Source organism: Exophiala viscosa (genome assembly GCF_022695815.1).
Source record: "Exophiala viscosa unplaced genomic scaffold EDD37scaffold_1, whole genome shotgun sequence".
NCBI classification, from domain to species: Eukaryota; Fungi; Ascomycota; class Eurotiomycetes; order Chaetothyriales; family Herpotrichiellaceae; genus Exophiala; species Exophiala viscosa.
This window is the reverse complement of record NW_026944353.1, coordinates 1,779,301-1,797,671: the sequence shown is the minus strand read 5'-3', so window position 1 is coordinate 1,797,671 and position 18,371 is coordinate 1,779,301. Positions and strand designations below refer to the sequence as shown.

At 51.0% G+C, this 18,371-nt stretch overlaps 7 protein-coding genes across 7 annotated transcripts; 1 reads left to right on the top strand and 6 right to left on the bottom strand.

The window, feature by feature from the left end:
- Position 1: 1 nt before the first annotated feature.
- Positions 2-1,076, bottom strand: EDD37DRAFT_644820 (tRNA guanylyltransferase; the record flags this gene model as incomplete). Its single annotated transcript, XM_062817554.1, has 3 exons — positions 2-851; positions 909-998; positions 1,063-1,076. 3 exons carry the CDS (start codon positions 1,074-1,076, stop codon positions 2-4), a joined length of 954 nt encoding a protein of 317 aa, XP_062674936.1.
- Positions 1,077-1,297: 221 nt separating this feature from the next.
- Positions 1,298-5,147, bottom strand: EDD37DRAFT_34157 (uncharacterized protein). The gene is made up of 2 exons (XM_062811694.1): positions 4,644-5,147; positions 1,298-4,591 (listed from the first exon to the last, which is right to left on the bottom strand). Exons 1-2 carry the CDS (start codon positions 4,799-4,801, stop codon positions 1,408-1,410), a joined length of 3,342 nt encoding a protein of 1,113 aa, XP_062674935.1. The 5' UTR covers positions 4,802-5,147; the 3' UTR covers positions 1,298-1,407.
- Positions 4,935-6,862, bottom strand: EDD37DRAFT_33911 (uncharacterized protein). The gene is made up of 2 exons (XM_062811668.1): positions 5,557-6,862; positions 4,935-5,488 (listed from the first exon to the last, which is right to left on the bottom strand). Exons 1-2 carry the CDS (start codon positions 6,520-6,522, stop codon positions 5,069-5,071), a joined length of 1,386 nt encoding a protein of 461 aa, XP_062674934.1. The 5' UTR covers positions 6,523-6,862; the 3' UTR covers positions 4,935-5,068.
- Positions 6,863-7,672: 810 nt separating this feature from the next.
- EDD37DRAFT_33984 (transcription initiation factor TFIID subunit D7) lies at positions 7,673-9,107 on the bottom strand. The gene has a single exon (XM_062811678.1). It carries the CDS (start codon positions 8,752-8,754, stop codon positions 7,942-7,944), a length of 813 nt encoding a protein of 270 aa, XP_062674933.1. The 5' UTR covers positions 8,755-9,107; the 3' UTR covers positions 7,673-7,941.
- A 1-nt stretch (position 9,108) lies between these two features.
- Positions 9,109-11,798, top strand: EDD37DRAFT_33985 (Lipin/Ned1/Smp2-domain-containing protein). Its single transcript, XM_062811680.1, has one exon. The coding sequence runs from the start codon at positions 9,438-9,440 to the stop codon at positions 11,706-11,708; it is 2,271 nt and encodes a 756-aa protein (XP_062674932.1). The 5' UTR covers positions 9,109-9,437; the 3' UTR covers positions 11,709-11,798.
- A 151-nt stretch (positions 11,799-11,949) lies between these two features.
- Positions 11,950-13,255, bottom strand: EDD37DRAFT_615910 (uncharacterized protein). The gene has a single exon (XM_062815635.1). It carries the CDS (start codon positions 12,924-12,926, stop codon positions 12,195-12,197), a length of 732 nt encoding a protein of 243 aa, XP_062674931.1. The 5' UTR covers positions 12,927-13,255; the 3' UTR covers positions 11,950-12,194.
- A 523-nt stretch (positions 13,256-13,778) lies between these two features.
- Positions 13,779-16,595, bottom strand: EDD37DRAFT_644814 (cell division control protein 24; the record flags this gene model as incomplete). The annotated part of the gene is made up of 1 exon (XM_062817553.1): positions 13,779-16,595. One exon carries the CDS (start codon positions 16,593-16,595, stop codon positions 13,779-13,781), a length of 2,817 nt encoding a protein of 938 aa, XP_062674930.1.
- Between the last annotated feature and the right edge of the window lie 1,776 nt (positions 16,596-18,371).

Here is an 18,371-nt window from a genome sequence, read left to right as displayed (position 1 = left end):
GTCAAATTTGAGACCCCTCGTCGACCAATCTCCCGGGCTTCCCAGACCGTATCCAAGGTCTTTGCACCCAAAACTCATCCCTGATGATATCCAGATGCCTAACCACGACCTTAGCCTTCTGTCTGGTCTTGCGCATCTTCTCCATCTGCGTCTTGGACAGGGGCTGTTCACCCGTGCCAGAAGCACCAGTTTCACCATCATCCTTCTCGTCTTTGTGGACTGTCGGATCGACAGCCGGCGACTCAAGTGCATACTCCCTAAACACCACACTCCCCTTCCTAAACATCTCAGCCTCATTATTGTAATTGACACCGAACCGACTCCACAATATCTCATTCTTGTCAGCGGATACCGTGCCCTTGAGAAACTCTTCTGCCTCGGTATGCGACATGCCGCCTTGATTCACCAGGGCCCAAAACGTAGTGTTGTAGAGGTTGTTGATGTGGCAGTCAACCTGCCTCCAACTCAAATAATCCCGCAAATTCTCCCAACTTGGATATAACACAGCGCGCCCGTCAAATGTAGGCAGCATGTTGATGTCCAGGCCCCCTTTGGCCTTACCCTCGCCTTCTACGTTACCTTCATTCTCGCCGTCGCCCGTAGTCGTAAAGCAAGTAGGCCACAGCGCAACATAAGCCGCCGTAAAAGTACTCACGACAGTACTGACAAGTTTCGCGGCCCGGCGTTCAAATAAATTCGTCGACCGATGGAAGACAAAACTGTATTCGTCTGAGACGCCGTACCCCAGAACAATCTCCGGGATCGTAGTAACGACATGTGCGGCCGCCTTGTTCATCAAGTCCAGAGCCCGGATGTCGTTGGGCTTGGTGAAGGCATAGTGGCTGGAAAATCTTCCCCCAAATATCAGTCAATGTATGCCAGCCACAATGCACGAGATCAAGACGGACTTATGAAACCCCCTCCCATCGATCCTCACCACAATCCATGTGTTGGGTAATAAGATCTCATCGCGCTCAAAATTGCGCACGTATTCAAACCTGTGGATGACTAGTCAATTTGAGGTATTCTCTGCTACGAACACACGAAGACATTTTCGCATACTTTGAGTTTGCCATCTGAAAACTGGCGGGAAAATCTCTCTGAGAATAAGAGATTCATTCTCGTAAAATATGGATACAGGGATTGGAAAGCCTTCAAGAGACACGCAACAGAAAACAAAGAATTCTGGGATGTTGCATGGCGGGAAAAATGGCAAATGATAAGTCTGCTACGGGTAAGATATGGGTGAATGAGTCAAGGTTGTTTAGTGGCACGGTTCATCACCTCAGCACTTACAGTACTGAACATAATGTACCTCGATGATTGTACAAGCCATTCAATATTCAGCTTGTAGGGATTGACGGGAATCAACCAATTCATCCTCATATTCTTTCATTCTATCATATTTCATGCCTCATCATCATCCCTTTCCTCTCCTGTTTCACTTGCTCTTTCGCTACTCTCACTGATTTCGCTGGCCGTCAAATCCTCCTTGCCTCCCTTCTTACCCTTACGCATCGAAGGCATGAAGTTCCAGCTACTCAGACTTGTCCGACTCGTTTTCTTTTCTTCGCCACTGGGAGTAGTCGACGTGCTCTCTAGGCTCTTGCCGAGATGTTCACTCGAACCTTGTTCGTCCTCGTTCTCGCCGTTTGGTGCTGTTGCGTCTTTCCTAGAGAACAAACCGCCACCTTTCTCCTTCCAGCTACCAAACTTGTTGCTGCTGGCTTTCCGAGTGATTTTGGAAATGAAGTTGGGCGCTTTGACTGGCGTACTTTCGACTGACATATTCGCACTCGTTCCGGAAGCGGTACGATCAAGCGTTTCAGAGTCCAGAGTCGAAATTGTGGCAGCCAAAGAACTGGTATCTTTGGACTTTCTCGACTCGGGTGGCGAAGCAGTGTCGACATCGCCTGCCTTAGAGTCTTTGGACTTGTTCTTCTCTTTGCCCTTCTCACTTTTTCTACTGAACAAGGTGGTGAACGCGGGTGCAGCTGGATTGAGCTTTGGAGTCGAAGCCTGCTGTGACGATGCTGGACGTGTGCCGATAGGTGCTTGCAGGGGACGGCCCATCTTCCTGTCCGGCTCAATTATCATGGGTTCATTCCCAGGCAGGGACAAGTTGCTCGTAGACTCATGAACAAACGATGGACGACGGGAATGAGCCCGCGAGAATGACTGGAAAGAGCTCCAATCTGCTGGAACAAGAGGGCTGTTCCGTAATGCAGACTTGTCGGCGCCCCATGCACGGAATTGACTCTCTTGGGACGGACGCGGCAATTTGTCGAACGAATAAGTGGATGATGGGCGTGGTGACGATGTCTCTCCACGAAAACCAGGATCCAATGAGCCTGACCTTGGTGCGAAGGGATCATACGCCCCAGAAGCAGCCGACGACTTGCCAAAGGTAGCAAAAGCACGGCGTGCCGATGCAAATCGTGACGATTCCGGCTCCTTTTCTTCCGAGCTGCCATTTCCTCGCATAACGGGAAAGGCCCAATTACCGCCATAGCTGAGCCGCCTCCTAGGTTGTGCGGATGGGTCGAGATCTTGAGGCTCTCTTGGGAAGGACTGACTCTGGCCTTGCTTGAGCGAACCTAGTGGTGGCGGTTGATCGGCAAGGGAGGTTTTCCCGCGTTGTCGATGAAGGCCAAACATGGACGACATCGACATATATTTGGGCTTGCTTGTTTGCTGGACAAGTTCCTCCCCGTCCTCCTCCTCAATGGTCTCGGTTGTATCTTCTGGTTTGTAACTCGAGTCAGAAGACTTCTGATCAGCTTCAACTGCTGGTGCTGAAGTCTGCATCGGGCTGGAGAACGACCGCCCGGAAGATGATCCGGCGGAGGGAGTTTCTGTACGGCGAGCATGATCGTACAGCACAGGCGAACCGATTGTGGGAAATGGTGTTGTTCCCGTATTTGGAGGCCCCTCCCTTGGTGCGCCCAGGACTGTTTCCGGCAATTCATCTGCAGATTCATCCCCAAGCAGATCCGCAGGTAAGAGCATGTCCGCTCTGGGGCTCATCGGAACTGATGTGACGGGCTCAATATCATCAGCGACCGGAGTTTGTATTTCCGAGGGAATAGTCAATGTCATGCCGTTGTTGGGATTGAAGTAAGTCGGCACAATAGTGGTGGGAGACGCATTGGTGACTGACGTGTACTGCAACGCAGTGGGAAAGGAATCTCCGCCAGCGAACAGACCTCGAGGTGAGGAAATGCTACTCCCATGTGAACTGGTGTGCCGTGCTCGACGGACGGACCTCATGCCTCGTCTGAATGCCTCTGGGTCGAACGATGGCGGCGGCGCGAAGGAAACCATATTTGCTCTTACCGCCTGTGCAGCCTTGACTTGCTGCTCAGTGATGTTAGCCTGCTGGGTGACTTGATTCAGCTCCTCCCACAGCCGCGAATAATGTTGTTGAAGGCCGTCGAATTTCACTCTCCATCTCATGTCTCGCTCACGATCGAGTCTATCGACTTCTCGCGTTTCATCGGTCTCGTCCTCCACTTCCACTTGCTGGCGCTCTTCTTCCATGGCCTTGATTTGAAGAGCCTTCTCCTTGTTGTCTTCCTCCAACATGGCAACCTCTTTCTGCTCCTCTTCAATCTTCTTTCGGATCTCGGTAAGGTCCGACTGACCTCTACTCTCAACGGCGGCTTTCTGGGTTTCAATTCCGGCAACTTCCTTCTTCATCAGAGCGCTCTGTTTCTCCCAGAATTCGATATCGTTGCGACGCTTCCGCCGTTCAGTCTCCTTCTCTTGCAACAGACGTTGTTTCTTAGTCTTCTCGCTTTGAGCGGTTCGACTGGCAGCCTCCATCTTATGTACTTGCCTGCGCAGGTCATTGCTCGCATCATCCCTTTCTTTCAAGCTTTGCTTCAGCTCATCTCGGCGGGCTTCTTGTTCCTTGAGAGCAGCCTCATATTCCTTGTCCTCCTCCTGAATCTGTACGTCCACCGCCTCGATATCTTGTTGGACCTTTTGAAAACGTTCGGACAACTCTGCCAGATCGTCATCCACCTCGTCGTCTGTGCCTTTCGTTAGATCTGAACCTTGCGAGTCGATGTTATGGTTTGCAGGAGACGGTCTTCGTCCCGTTGTGCCTCTTCGAACCGTTGGTACACTTCCACTGAGTTCACGGGACATCGTCGGGGCTGGAATGGGAGCAAGCGTTGCATTGTTTCGAGCGGGAATGGCTTTGACTTTTGGAGTTGGCTCGGACGATCCTTCAGGGGAGGAAGTCGAGGAAGACCCGGGCGTGCGTACGTGTAAGGCTGCGCTTGGTGTCTGGAAGGTGCCAGTACTGACGCAGAAAACGCGAATGTCGTAGATTGTGCCAGGCGTGAGATCGTATATGACCGCGCCGAAATCGTGCTTTCGTGTGGTGCCAACCACCTTCCCATTGACCTCGACATGATGTTCTTGTATAGAAGATGAAGGTTCTGTATATTTCCAAGTAATTTGCACCTCGTTCTCGGCTATCTCTTCGAGGGTAATAAGCGGAGCAGGGGGGATGTCAAGACCGAGTTTCTCAACCAGGACTTCGTTCGGGGTGGTAACGACTGAATAGGCACGCCATAGTAGCCTGCATACGGTCAGCATGGGAGTCCAAGTGGTCAGCCAAGAAGATGTTATACCATGCGAAGGCCCAGATAACGGCCAGGAGCATGAGGAGAGCCATGCGGCCTTTAACGTGAACCCGTGGTGCGAGGAGTTGGTAGGCATAAGAAGCCCAATCGAATGGCTCTGTATGCCATCTAGATGAGTCCATCCACAAGAGTGGTATGGCAGGCATACGCTCAATGAGATAGCATGTGAAAGCAAAGGAAGGATTCGACCATGCAAATGAATTAAGAGTACGCAATTATGTGTTGACAAGTCGACAGTCCTGCCACGCAAAAAGCCAAAGTCCAGTGCCAGTCCCGGAGCCACCGAAAAGAGTAGAGATCATACGTCGATCCCGCCGCCGCTGCCAATTTTCCGCCATGAGGCCTTGGCGCCTTCCAGTGTACCTCTACCGTGTAAGCCTTAACAGACTACGTCTTCTCAAGGGATTTCCATGCTAAGATTGCTCGATCAACAGTTTCCTCTTCATCGACAAAGTCCTTGTCTCATCCTCCAGATGTAGCTGTGCTTGTGCAGACGCGATCTTTTTTCTGTCCTTGACGAGGTGTCCCAGAGTCCAGAAACCCCATACGCCGAATGTCAACAATGTGATGGGCACTGTTAGAGCGAGAAAGATAGTGATCCTCGGTTTCCAGTACGAGGTACGGTACATCAACTCTGTTGATTTCGCCTGCCAATCGAACAGAGGTATACTCAAGAGGGCCGCCACGAATGTACCAGGTAGGAAAAGCATAGTGACAACGGCGATGCATTTCATGCTCGCCGAATCACGTTGCGAAGCCATAGCCAACAATTTGCAGTCGCGAGCCATCTCACCTGCAGACAAAGCATCATCCTCCTGAATCAGGTGATAGATCTAGGTTAAGTGCACACATCAGTATTCGCTCCGCTGACAGAAAGCCTCAATAGTAGCCTACGACCTACCGCGTCAATCTGCGTCCTGACTCGACGTTGGATAAAAGTCATGTCAATTTCCTGACCTGCTACGCGCTGCTTGACAACAGCGACGGATTTGAGGATACTTCCCGACGGCTCATAGGAAGCCATGTCTTCATCGTCGTCGATCCATGTGCAGCGACTTTCTTTCTCGATGAAGCTGATCATCGCTTTCAGTACACTCTGCTTACGAAGGCATGAATCTATCCTCGTCTTGCTGCCGCTCATCTTCGCTGCTAGTGCAATTAGGTCTCCAAGAGCAGGTGTTTCCTTTCGAGGTTTCCAGTGGTGTCCTGTGCGGACCTCAACCTCACGAACCTGCTGTTTCATTTCTTCTTGTATGTCCTGTATGTCCTGAGTGAACAAGACAATACTGAACAGAGCACATCCCAACTGATGTCCCGCTACACGTTGGGCGAACTCCTGGTTGATCAAACCTTCAAGGATGTTCAGTCTCGGCTCATCGGCAACGCATATCATGGTTGTCACCTGCTGTTCCACATCTGCTGTCCAGACCAATGAGATCTTGGAGTGATAAGTGAAATGCTGCGAGGGTCGTGTTGGCGAACGGCTTGGTACCGTCCCAATGCCAGCGCTGTTTGTCTTGCAATACTTCTGGGCAAGGCCAAGCTCAGTCTCATCATGGACGAGGTTGAAGATGTCTTCGTTAACGTCAAATTTTTGTTGCTGGACCAAGCGGGGAATCCAGACGGCGCGAAGACGTCGAATACTGCTCTCGCTGTCTGAGCCTGATGACGTTGCTTGGCCATTGGAAGTCTGCAGCCAGTTCTTTACATCGGGCTGGGACAAAACCATGGAACGGCTTGAATAACGTCGACTCCGCCCATCGTTATGCTCCCACACCTCCGAGACTCGCACCGAATTGCGTGTGGAGTAGGTCCATTGACCACCGACTTTGCTCTGCTCAATGAGGTAGTGGTACAGTGTAGACATGAAGTTTTGCCGATCAAAGCGTCTACAAATGGACGGACTCGACCTTGTTATACTTCATGTTCAGCGCAACTTGTAACCATTGGGCATTGGGTGGGCGACTGAGGCTGGCTGAAATGGGACGTCGAGAGGCGGTGCTAACATAGCCACTAATGCCGTGGTTGTGTTTGTACAGTAGTAATTGCTGTGGTGGTTGCATCTTGAATGTTCACAATTCTGGAGGCGTTCCACTTGTTGTGGCCAGGCCGTGATAGCCTCCTTCGTTCGCGGACTAGTCATTGCAGCATGCATACCTTAGATAGTAGGCAATCTGTGTCTTAGAAATTTAGGCTGATAAGCGGGAGAGCGACCTGCATGGCATGAAGGTCATCTGCTCGACTTCGACGCAAGTGCCATGTAGGCAAGAATAGTCGCAGATATTATGTCAACCTCGTCTGCAAGTCACATAGCCAGAGACTGTGAAGTGGAATACAGTATAAGGCCGCTTGTCCCTTGCCTCAGGGCAACTTCTTCCTGTCTTCCTGATATTGTGTGCAGCAGTCAATGATACACAGCCTCGAATCGCCATACACGAGACCCAGCTCCTCCCGTGAGCACATGTTATCCGGCACGAAATGATCGCCTAGCATCTGCCTGCCAGGGCCCCTGCGAGGCACTTTCTTGAGTCAACCACTGTCGCCAGAATGCTCGTACATGACATCAACTACCATCTGGAAGTCGAATGCCCTATTGGCAATGAGATATTGACCATTAGCCTCAGGTTTGTACAATGCATTGATGTGCGCCTGGACAATTTCAGTAATATTCACCACCCAGGGCATCGGCGTGGGTGGGACATCACTTTGCTCGCCGTCCATGATCCTTCGTCAGGTCCGAATTCGTGAAGTTCGTGGCTGATCTGCTCGTTAGGTGCTGGTGCTAAGACCCGAGGGTATGCGTCTGGTTGATGCAGACTAGATCGAACGTCCTGGGCTCAGTTCTCAAGAAGTCCCAGGCCGCTTTCTCCGCCAGTGCCTTGGATGCCGTGTACACCGGACCGAACGCTCTCAGTGGTGACGCTGCCCGCAGGTCATTAGAGGATCACTGGATATGGCCACCTCTTCTCTTCCCGGCTCCGTTCGGACTCGGGTCATTCTCGCCCTGACCTCCATGTGACAAGCAATATAAGATCCAATAGGTGGTAACAAGTCACGAATGTGCGACTGTCGCTGGTGTGTAAATGAATCAAAAAGGTAACGACTGCTCACTGGAAACCCAAAACCCTTTTTGAGGCACCTGCTTAGAGCATCCACAGGTGATATGCAAAGGCATCATGCCCAACGCCAATTGTATGATAGAGTGATGTGGTCCTTCCTTCTATCCTGGGTATCATAGTCGCATTATGTGAGAAAGGATAAGATCATCAGTGAGATCTCGTGTCTCTCAGCCTTCCATTTCGGCGTCTCCGTCTCTGTTCTCCTCATCACCAACCTCATCATCGCCGAAGACATCTTCCATCGTGCCCAATCCTTCATCATCCTCGTCTCCCACCCTGTCTTCCATTTGCAGATCTTCTGGCTCCGGTCGATCTTCAGGCTCGGGCTCTGCCTCGTCCATACTCTCCTCACCTTCGCTGTCCCACTCGTCCTTTAAACCCCAGCCAACACCAGTCAGACAGTATTTCTCATGGGGTATCCGGACGCCACCTATCATCGGCCCACCTTTCTCGCTATCTCTGGACTGCGCAGTGAGTGATATCCTGTTCCTCTCGTCTGCTAAATTCTTCAGAAACTCTTTGGGCAGACTACCCTGAAATTGATAACCCATTCGCGAGCCTATTGACATGCGTAGGGCGGCCAGGCTCAGGTCGCCTTCTTCCGTCTTGTTTTGATTCTGCTTGGACCCTCGACCTTTCCCTTGGGCACCGACATCTGCTTGATCGTATGCCTCGTTTTGAATGTGTAGCGCATCACTCAGCACCGAACTCGTGTAACGATAGGCAAAGTCCATCAACTGCAGGGGTACGCGTTGCTGGTAGGCTGATATGCCATGTGAAGCGAGAAGGAGGTGTATTAATCGGTGATCTCGTGGTCTTCTAGTTTTTCCATCGTCTGATAATGAGGTTAATGGCTGAGAAAGAAGTGCTTCGACTTGCGGTTGTGATGTGGCTTGAGAGGGCTGTGAGGTTTGGGGAGCTTGTGAGGATGGTTCTGCAGGCGGCGTAAGCGGACCAGAAGGGTTGGCTGGCGAGCTCATGTTGGGCAGGTGTGTTGGGTAGTCAAAGGTTCTCGGATTTGAGGAAGATGGTTGCGCCGGAGACAGGAATTCTAAAATGCGGTCTCGGTAGCTGCTACGGACCTGCGACAACTAGACGGAGGCCATAGTGCGACGACAGACAGACGCGGTATGTAGGGACTCGACTTGGTGTGGGTGAAGTGTTGTTGTCTTTACATGTGCTTTGTATTATGTCGATGCATGCGATGCCCCTGTTGGAAGATGTTGTGGATGGGAATATCTGGGGAAATATTAGAGGTGTTAAGGAAAGAGAGAATAGAGATGTTTTGGCAGGTACTAAAATGGTTGAGATGCATCATCAACGTGTCTCTTTCATGCCAATTCATTCCTCCGACATGCTCCTTGGTTTGTACCGAATGTTACCCCATCATTCTTCTTCTATTCTCTCAACCACTGTATCTTCTTGTTTATTTGCTTTACATGTCTGTTGACTTATTCTCCTACCCTCGTTCTCTCTTACTCGCAGCTTGTGGCTGGAGCGTGGCTTGACTCTACACGTTCCCATTCCGAGCTCCCGCTAGATCGATACCTCGGTCATCAACCAGATCAGGCGACCTCTGATCATGCTCTGGCAACACATTATTTCTGACGACGACCGCCAACTTTGATGTTTCTAGGTCTCTCGAACCCATTTTTCAGCAACAATGCAGTACGTTCGGAGTTTGGGGAGCGGCGTATCCAAGACATGGAACTCCATTAATCCAGCCACTCTTTCAGGCGCTATTGATGTCATTGTGGTTGAACAAGAAGATGGTAGCCTGGCTTGTTCTCCATTTCACGTGCGCTTTGGAAAGTTCTCTTTACTCCGGCCTTCCGACAAGAAGGTCGAGTTCAAGGTCAATGGCGTTAAGCAGGATCATGCTATGAAACTCGGGGATGGTGGCGAGGCTTTCTTTGTCTTCGAAACCTCGAGTGACATCCCGGAAGCTCTACAAACGTCCCCCCTCATGTCGCCGGCAAGCAGTCCACCGGTCTCTGCTGACGATCGACCTCCTCTCGGCCTTTCAGAACCTTCGTACCTCGATATTACCGACTCTGGAAAGACTGGCATTACTTTTGAGTCCGGCTCTGCCACGCAGCCAATTCCGATGCTAAGACGGGCAGGCACGACCCTTAGTGATCAAGCTCTCCTTCAGTCCTTTCCCTCCTCCAGACTTGACTTGTCAGGAACTTCATTACCCGAAACTGCTCTGGCACTTCCTTCCACATTAGGACGTTCCTCCTCGGAAGAGGTTGTACCTATCGCAACACGAGCAGAATTTGACACGCTCAGTGCCGCATATCTCAACAGTACAGTACCGGACCTCCCGAAATCCACTTTTGATGGCTCGGATACTCCAAAGGCGGCTGCTAGCCCTCCCATCTTGCGGCCGAAGCAGGCACACGACCGGGCAATGACCTTGTCCAAAAAGCTGTCTTCCTCGAACATTCGATCCCAGGTAACCCCATCAGGGGACCTAATGCTGGACATGACTGGTTACAAATCGAGTGAAGACGAAGCTCTCCGAGCTGAAGCTGTCGCACGAAAGCTACTTTCAGAAGAACTGGAAGGAAGTCATGACATTGGTTCTCTGATTGGTACCGATGAGAAAGGCAATCTCTGGATATACAGCAGCGAAGAAGCCCGTGATGCTGCGAATCGAAAAGTCGCCAACACTGTGCTGGGTGAAGCCAACCCTGTCTCGCTTGACAATGCCTCTGATCCAGGTTACCATAGTGACAGTGACCGAAGTCCCTCACCAGATTTCCCCAGCAGGCCCAACCACCTACAACACCAAAGAGCTCAGTCGGAAGACCTTCCTTCACTTTCCGAGTTGTCTCGAGAGCAAAGCCGCAATTTCGCGAAGACTCTGCGCCTGACAAGCGACCAGCTCAAAGCACTCAATCTGAAACGAGGTGAAAATCAGATCTCATTCACAGTGAACCGCGCCACATGCACGGCGTACATGTTCTACTGGACAGCTGATGTCCCAATCGTCATTTCCGATATCGACGGGACCATAACAAAATCAGATGCTTTGGGCCAGCTGTTTCACGTGGTCGGTCGGGACTGGACACATGCTGGTGTTGCAAAACTGTATTCCGACATCGTGGCCAACGGCTACAATATTCTGTACCTGACAAGTCGTTCGGTCGGTCAAGCCGATACTACCCGCGCATATCTGAACGGCATCATACAAGACGGGTGGAAGCTGCCTCGAGGTCCTGTGATATTGAGCCCGGATCGAACCATTGCAGCTCTACGACGCGAGGTATACCTGCGAAAGCCTGAAGTCTTCAAGATGGCGTGTCTGCGGGATATACTGGGCCTCTTTCCAGGGCGGACGAATCCGTTCTATGCCGGCTTCGGCAATCGTTTCACGGATGCTCTCAGCTATCGAAGCGTCCATATACCCTCGTCCCGGATCTTCACCATCAACACCAACTCCGATGTCTCTCTCGATCTGCTGACGCTGAACAAATACCGGAGTAGCTATGTGACCATGCGTGAACTGGTAGACCACTTCTTTCCGCCTGTGGCAACACTTGTGAAAGAGGGCGGCGAGGAGTACACCGACTTCTCCTACTGGCGAGACACACCGCAAGATTTGGAGGATTTTATACCTACAGACTCGGAAGGAGATGGCGAAGAGGAAGATGTGTCCGACGACGAAGATGACGCAGAGGTTGAATCCGGGAATGAGATGGGTGACAGTTACATCTCGAGAGGAAGTCTCGATGAGTCCATGATGAGCGAATCAATTCGCCAGTCTATCGAAGTCGATGATGCAGCAGATGCACTTCAAAGTTCGTACCTCAGCGACGAGGCCGAGGTTAGGGAAACTGATTTTGCGGACGATTACCTTGGCGATAATGCATCGAGGCGGACAGGAGGGCATATTGTGACACCAATCGCAAGATCTCCGAGGATCTAGTACGAATTCAAGCACTGACCAGGAGAGAGAGCCAGGGACCATTGGAACGATGGATGGGCTCGACGCATGTATCAGGAACGACTTGCGGCATTAGCGAAACGGAACAGGACCGAAATGTGCAAAAAGTGAGTATATCAGCTAGCATTCAGTGGCGTATATCTGGACAATGACGGGAAGCGATGACCCTGGTATGCTTCTCGAATTATGTGTATATATTAGTTATCATGGAGGCGAATGGAGATCTGGTTCTGTCTTTCGACTGGCAGTCTGGATTGAATTCTGTCCCTCGAAGATTCTGTTTTCTGTCCCTCACGGTAGTCTGGGTCGAATGCTGTCCCAGCTACCTCACACTTGAACAGACACCGTGCACGATGCTCTGCCTCGCCCATCCACAAGCACTCCAGCTCAAACACTCTTTACCACTCGATATTTCATGCCACTCCTCTCCACGTCAGCCCATGGTCCAGACGTCTTGACCATTTACGCTTAGTGCTTCTTCTCCGCCTCCAATCGCCCAACGACCCGTTCAAACCTCGTCAAGCACCCAACTCCCTCCAACAAACAATCCCCGACCCAACACCACCAAACCCACGTCCCGACCTCGACCCAATACCTCTTCAATCTATTCGTAAACCACACAGCCTCCGCACCATGCAAAACAACCATGATCCCCAACACATACGGCTGCAAAGTATAACTTAGTCTCGCCAACCCGGGCACAAGTCCACCGAGACTCCAAATACTCGCAATCACACTCCCCGACTCCGGCCGTAGCTGTTCTCGAAACGGAAACGTCGCGAAGATCAAGAGACACAAAGCGCTCAGGGCGCATTGCCACGCACGATCCGGAGGCGTGTAGCTTTTGAGCACGACATCACTTAGCCCCAACGCGGCGAGACACTCATTGTGCAATGCGACCAGTCGTTCCCTTGCCTCGATGAGCGATTTCATTGGTGGATCGAGCGATACCACATGCCTGCCGTAGCTCGATGTGATGATCATATGCTCGTTAGTGATATCCTGCATTGCCGCGGTCGTGGTGCCCGGTAGCGGGACGTGTGCGTAGTGCGCCAGATAGAGACGTAAGGAGAGTGCGTGGTCGGCGTTCATATGCTGTATCACCCTCGCTTTCATGGCTGCTGGGTCTGGAGGGCCACGTTGGGCGGTGGGTGGAGGTCCCGATGGAACGGAAGTTGGTGCTGGTGCTGTCGTCGACATTGTACCTGCTTATCGCGTCGATAAGCTTGTCGATGGGGTTTGCAGGATCGGATATGGCGGGGCGAACGAGTTACTGATCGCCCAGCAAACTGCAAGTGACGCTTCGCTTGGTGTCTGTACACGTACAGTGGGAAGTCCGCCCGAATTGGATGGAATGTCGGAGAACGGAATCTAAGATAGGATGCTCCTCGGATCCGATTGGGCCGCCGCGATGGACGAGACCGCGACAAGAACAAAAACAAGATCTTATTCTGAAGATGTCCCTTGCTGCTTACAGGTCAAGCGGTTTAATTGACTGGCGCTACGTAGAAAGTTGCTCGGTCAAGGTGTAGCAGAAGAAACATCAGTGACCGACTTTGCGACATCGGATGATCAAATATACTTAGCCTTGCCAAGGACTCGCCAGTGATGACCTCAATGATATGACACACCACCACAACGTCGATGAGTACCCATGAAACACCTCAGCATGGGCTGATCACTATCAAAGACCGAGAAACAAGTATACTCGACGTCTCGGAGACAGCAATTGTCATTTGTTTTGTAGCTGTTTTGCTCGGACAGCCTATATAATCGACAATTGGCTGTCATGTGTAAGGTCAAAGGTATCGATGTAAAGACTCAAATGTATATCAACGACCAAGCGACTCTGGTTCTTTTATCCCAGCCAGAAGCATCGACTTGGTCTCACCCAAAATACCTTCTTTTCCCATGCGATTCATGTCCCGTGTTCCTGTCCGTATCCAACTTCGTAACCCATCAATTCGTGAACTCATCTCATGGTATTCGACCCTATGGATCGACCGATTAACAACCCCTTTTATCGACGTCTTGAAAAGTACTTCTGCACTCTTATCCAGCGAAGTTTTCACCGTTCACAGCGTGGGCAAACAGTAAAAGCTCCGCATTTTGAGGGTTTGTTGAGTTGGCAGCATGAGTTTCCCGCCAGTCGAGCAACGCCTCATGTACAGCCTCATCACTGTCGATGAGAATGAAGTCCCCATCTTCGTCTCGGTACCGTAAACGGACTGAACCAGACGCTATCGAATGATTGGTGAATCTCGCTAATTTAGCATCAATGCGATCGGCAAGTGATCGGAATTGAATGTTACTCGCAATGATCATCGAAACATAATTCTCGTCAAAACAGACCTTGGCTTTGAGTTGACTCGGGATGTATGAATCTCCATCACTGGAAGACGGTGACAAGACTGGAGGGGAGAAGGTCCGGCCTTGTGACAATGACGCCCCGTGTGACGGTCTCCTCACATCGTTCGCGTATGAAGTATCATATGTGTAACCGTGGTTGGGCATTCCTGGCCGTGGTCCCTGGGGAAGACCATATTGTTGAGGGGTGCCTCCGCGTGGTGGAGGGCCGTTGCTTGGAGAATTATTGTGACTCCTACTCGGAGGAGCCATTTGCTTCGCGACATGTGCTGGAATAGGAGGTACACTCGGAGCGTGCTCACCAGAGACATACTTGCGGCTCTGCTGCACCATTGGATGCACATCTGGACTGCTGGCGGATCGCATACGGGGCATAGGAGGTTGCGGCGGTCCTCTCGATCGACCGTTGGCCAGATATGGGTTTCCATTAGACTGACCATTGGCGTTCCGAGCCACAGCAGGAGCAGTATTCCTATAAGATTCCTCAGGTCGATGATTGCCAGAGCTGACCGGAGTAGCCCCTCTTTGATAGCCTGCGAAAGCCGATTGCGAACTCGACCGGCCGGATAGAGTCGACTGTGGCGTTGAGTCTCGCTCGATGGGAGAAAAGTATGAGCCACCAGCATAGTCCTGCGGAGACTGCGTTGGTAGTCCACGAGTGGTCAAGGAGAGGCCTCCCATTTCGCCAGTCGGAATTCGCATGCGTCCAGCTGACAAATGAGGGTTGCTTCCTCCACTGCCTCCTGTCGCCGAGCGCGACCGGAGACTGGTGCTTGAAGCGTTCCTACTCATATTGAATTCAGAATAACCGGTAGCGTCAGTCCCACCATAAGTGGTGCCTGACAGTCTACTGTAGTCATCGTCCTCTTCTTGGGCAAGATATGGATTCTCCATACTCATGCCCTGTAAAGACAAGAGTTGCGTGTCAGACGTCGTTCCTGTGGCCTGGCGAGCTTCGAGCATACATGACGACCTTTGTGTTTCGATCATAGTGTGCCACTTTTGTAGTGTATCGTCATTCCTGAACTTGATGTTGAAGGTCTCTGTTGCTTGTTCACCTTTCCAGGAAATCTGCAACGCATAGTGCCCCGGGGTGGATTGTGATGTGACACTGATAACGTTGATGAAATAAATCCGACCTTTCAAATTCATCTTTGGCTTCCCGTTTCGAGTCAACGCCGGTTTATTGTTAGCCAACCTATTCTTTGGCTTGTTCGCATTGACGTCCTTGCACATGATCAAGATGCGGCTGAAGAGGTAAATATGGTATTCCTTCTCGTCCGATCGCATGCCGCTGTCTTTCATGACGTTGAAGGTTCCAAGCAGGAGAAGCTCACCAAAGGTGTCGATTTGCAATTGCTTCCAGTCATCAATGCGCTCCCGTAAATCTATTAAGGCGTCATCTCGTGTTTCTTTGTCAATGGACGCATCAGCTTGCATCAACACATCTTGTATAATTGCAATGGCATCTGCTAAGTCGGATTTGAGGTGCTCATCCGAGATTTGGTTTTGCAGATCCTTGAGCAATAGGGGGTATTTTGTCAGCCTCTGAAAGGGTTTGAGCAGAAAACCGTTCAAGATGGTGGAATTCGCCAGCATTTGATGCGCTAATGGCGTCCTAGCCTTCTCGACCATCCTGTCCCATTCTTGTTGACATGTCGTCTCACACCTTCTCTGATTGGCAATAAAGGGCTCATACTGCCTGAACGGGTCTTTGTAGTGCACGAAAAGCTGACCCCAATTTTGCTGATCATCTGGAGTTTCGTTCTGTTGCTCGATGCGGATGAGGAAACGTTGCGCAAAATCCAGAAGGTTATTTAGGTTGAGGAAGATATTGTGAATTGCGTCGCCCGTCAATGCACCAACTTCCTCCAATTCCTTTTTCAGAGCTTGCAAGTTTTGTAGATGATGAACATACTGCCTTTCCGTCTCAACCAATTCTTTCAAGATATGCTGTCTCCGGGTCATCGTCTTGGGTGCTTGTTCCGGAGCACTGGAGCCGCTGTCCGTCCCCTCTCGCGAGTCCTCGCTGTCAGTGGAAGGATGCAGCTTCCCACTTAATCTCAAGATATCTAGAACTCGATTGACTAATTTGGTCACTTTGACAAAACCAGTAGTGTTGTCGCTGTAAAGGTCCGTGACTGTGAACGTGTCCGCCGCTGGTATGTTCATCTGCAGCATGCACGCTTTGATGAAGAGAAATGCGGCCTCTTTTCCAACCCTTTCCGGTCGATTCGCGTTCACATGAAGGTCGCCCTCTTCAGGGTTTGAGGCATTGTAAATCGTTAGCAAGGGCAGACCGCTTCGAAAACATTGCCACAGCGATGAAACCGGATCTGAGCCCTCGGCTTCACGCTCCTCCATTTCCTCCAGGAAGGGGCGGAAACCTGGCACACCTGACAAGCGGCGGCGCAATTTGATGCATATCTGATAAAGTGATTCTCCATCTCTTACATTTATGATATTGTTCCGGTCCAAGATGGGTCCATGATCCCTAGTCATCGTGGGCGCAGACGCCAACATCTCTATTCGGACTCCAGTGTGCGCCTCGGGCAGAGTGTGTTCAAGTTGAAAGAGAATAGACTATGACCGCATGGATTCAGTAGGCTTGGCCTGTTGCGTTTGCAACGTTCGGTGTGAGTATAGCGCCAGCGGAATCCTCGCTGGTGAAAACGCGCGCTATCGTCCGAGAGGGAGACGTGGCGGGGATCGGGTAAGGACCGTACAGGTAGTGAGTTGCGAGGCTCTCAAACAGAGTCAGACTGCGGACCAGCGCAGGTACACAGCAAGGATATATATCTGAGACATGATTGTCAGATGGACCAGAACGTTTTCAAGACAGGATATGGGATGTGCAGGATGTGCAGGGCGCCAGCAAGGCAAGGAGTCGATAGACAAAGCGTACCACAACAGGAAAGACTGACAATTTCTTTCCCCAGGTTCCACCGATAGGCGATAAGGAAAGGGAGGAGGACGATGCAAGGCTCGCCGTTGCGGCGCCGGTTGCTATTGTTGGACTTGAATCAGATCGCAAAGAGGTGTTTGGTTTAAGTGGTTTCGCAAAGATGGTGTGTGGTTGGTCGGTGTGGTGCAAAGAGGACCAATCGATGGAGTGTAGCGAGGGGATTAGAGCGCGAAGACGAGGACAATGAGAGGACGGCCCCAAAGAGGATTTCTCAAATTCGATAGTACGATGATTGATTAGGCCAATGGAATGGCAGAGTTGGTGTATACACCGACTGATTCGTGTGTTTGTGCGCTTGTATGGGAGGATGTAGGATGAAGAAGATGGGATCTGAAGTCGAAAGCTGCACCCATGGCCGACGGCGACTGTTACAGGACGAGTTTTCTTGGTGGGCAGTTTAACTAAGGTCGCTAACTCGCTACTGTACCTCTACTGCTGCAAGGTCGTTTTTTGGGGGCCATGGGCTCGGATTTGGTTGCGGGACGGGGGACTGCGCAGGTGCACACATGGGATCTCATCGTCGTCTTACCCCTTTTGCCGGTTTCCCCCTTCTCATACACAACAATGTCTTCTGTCTTCTTGTATGGTGTACGAACAATCTGTCTACTATTGCTCATCCTGATGACAGCCTCTGATCGTTGCGGTATCTCAACGTCTGCCCCATTGCTTTTTTAACATGTGATGCTAAGTACTCAGGTATCACCCTTCCTTTATCACCGATTAAGTTAATGGGCAGCACCCTCGACCCCTGTAGCCGATGCATTAGAACACGCTTGGAACGCCTCAATGCATTCTTCACCCGGTTCCGCGCGATGGTGCCCGCCACGATCATATTGCAGCCCCAGCATGCCGGTTGTTAAAGTCGTTTCCAAAAGGACTGGGGGTTCCATCCCACCAGGTATTCAGCCTATCCGGGCTTGTTGACACATCAATCAAACCCCCTAACATACTACGGGAGTAAAAGTAGTATCCGTGGCGGGGGTGTCTCTTCCTTCTGTGGAAAGTCTGCCCCTCTTCTATGGACATACCGAGACACCAGAGTCTTCTAGTATTCGAGAACACAGGACCTCGCATAACGGGCCACCTCTGTTTGTCCACAGCGGAAACCTTTTGCATACCAATTACCACCACAGATGGTAATGTACTTTGTCTGTTGTACAGGCGGATTCTCTAGCGCTCCAACTATTATAGTTGAAAGGATCACGGCAATCCTACGGCAAAAAGCGGTACTTCGAGACCATGGGCGAATCCACGTAAACCTTCATGGGGCTCTAAAGAATCCATGTTTCAGCAAGCATGAAAACAGACTAATG

Coding starts and splice junctions, on each gene's coding strand:
- EDD37DRAFT_34157 (XM_062811694.1), bottom strand. CDS start 4,801: ATGCCTGCCATACCACTCTTGTGGATGGACTCATCTAGATGGCATACA. Junction 4,592..4,643: donor GTTATCTGGGCCTTCGCATG/GTATAACATCTT, acceptor GACCGTATGCAG/GCTACTATGGCGTGCCTATT.
- EDD37DRAFT_33911 (XM_062811668.1), bottom strand. CDS start 6,522: ATGTCTACACTGTACCACTACCTCATTGAGCAGAGCAAAGTCGGTGGT. Junction 5,489..5,556: donor TCAGGACGCAGATTGACGCG/GTAGGTCGTAGG, acceptor CACTTAACCTAG/ATCTATCACCTGATTCAGGA.
- EDD37DRAFT_33984 (XM_062811678.1), bottom strand. CDS start 8,754: ATGAGCTCGCCAGCCAACCCTTCTGGTCCGCTTACGCCGCCTGCAGAA.
- EDD37DRAFT_33985 (XM_062811680.1), top strand. CDS start 9,438: ATGCAGTACGTTCGGAGTTTGGGGAGCGGCGTATCCAAGACATGGAAC.
- EDD37DRAFT_615910 (XM_062815635.1), bottom strand. CDS start 12,926: ATGTCGACGACAGCACCAGCACCAACTTCCGTTCCATCGGGACCTCCA.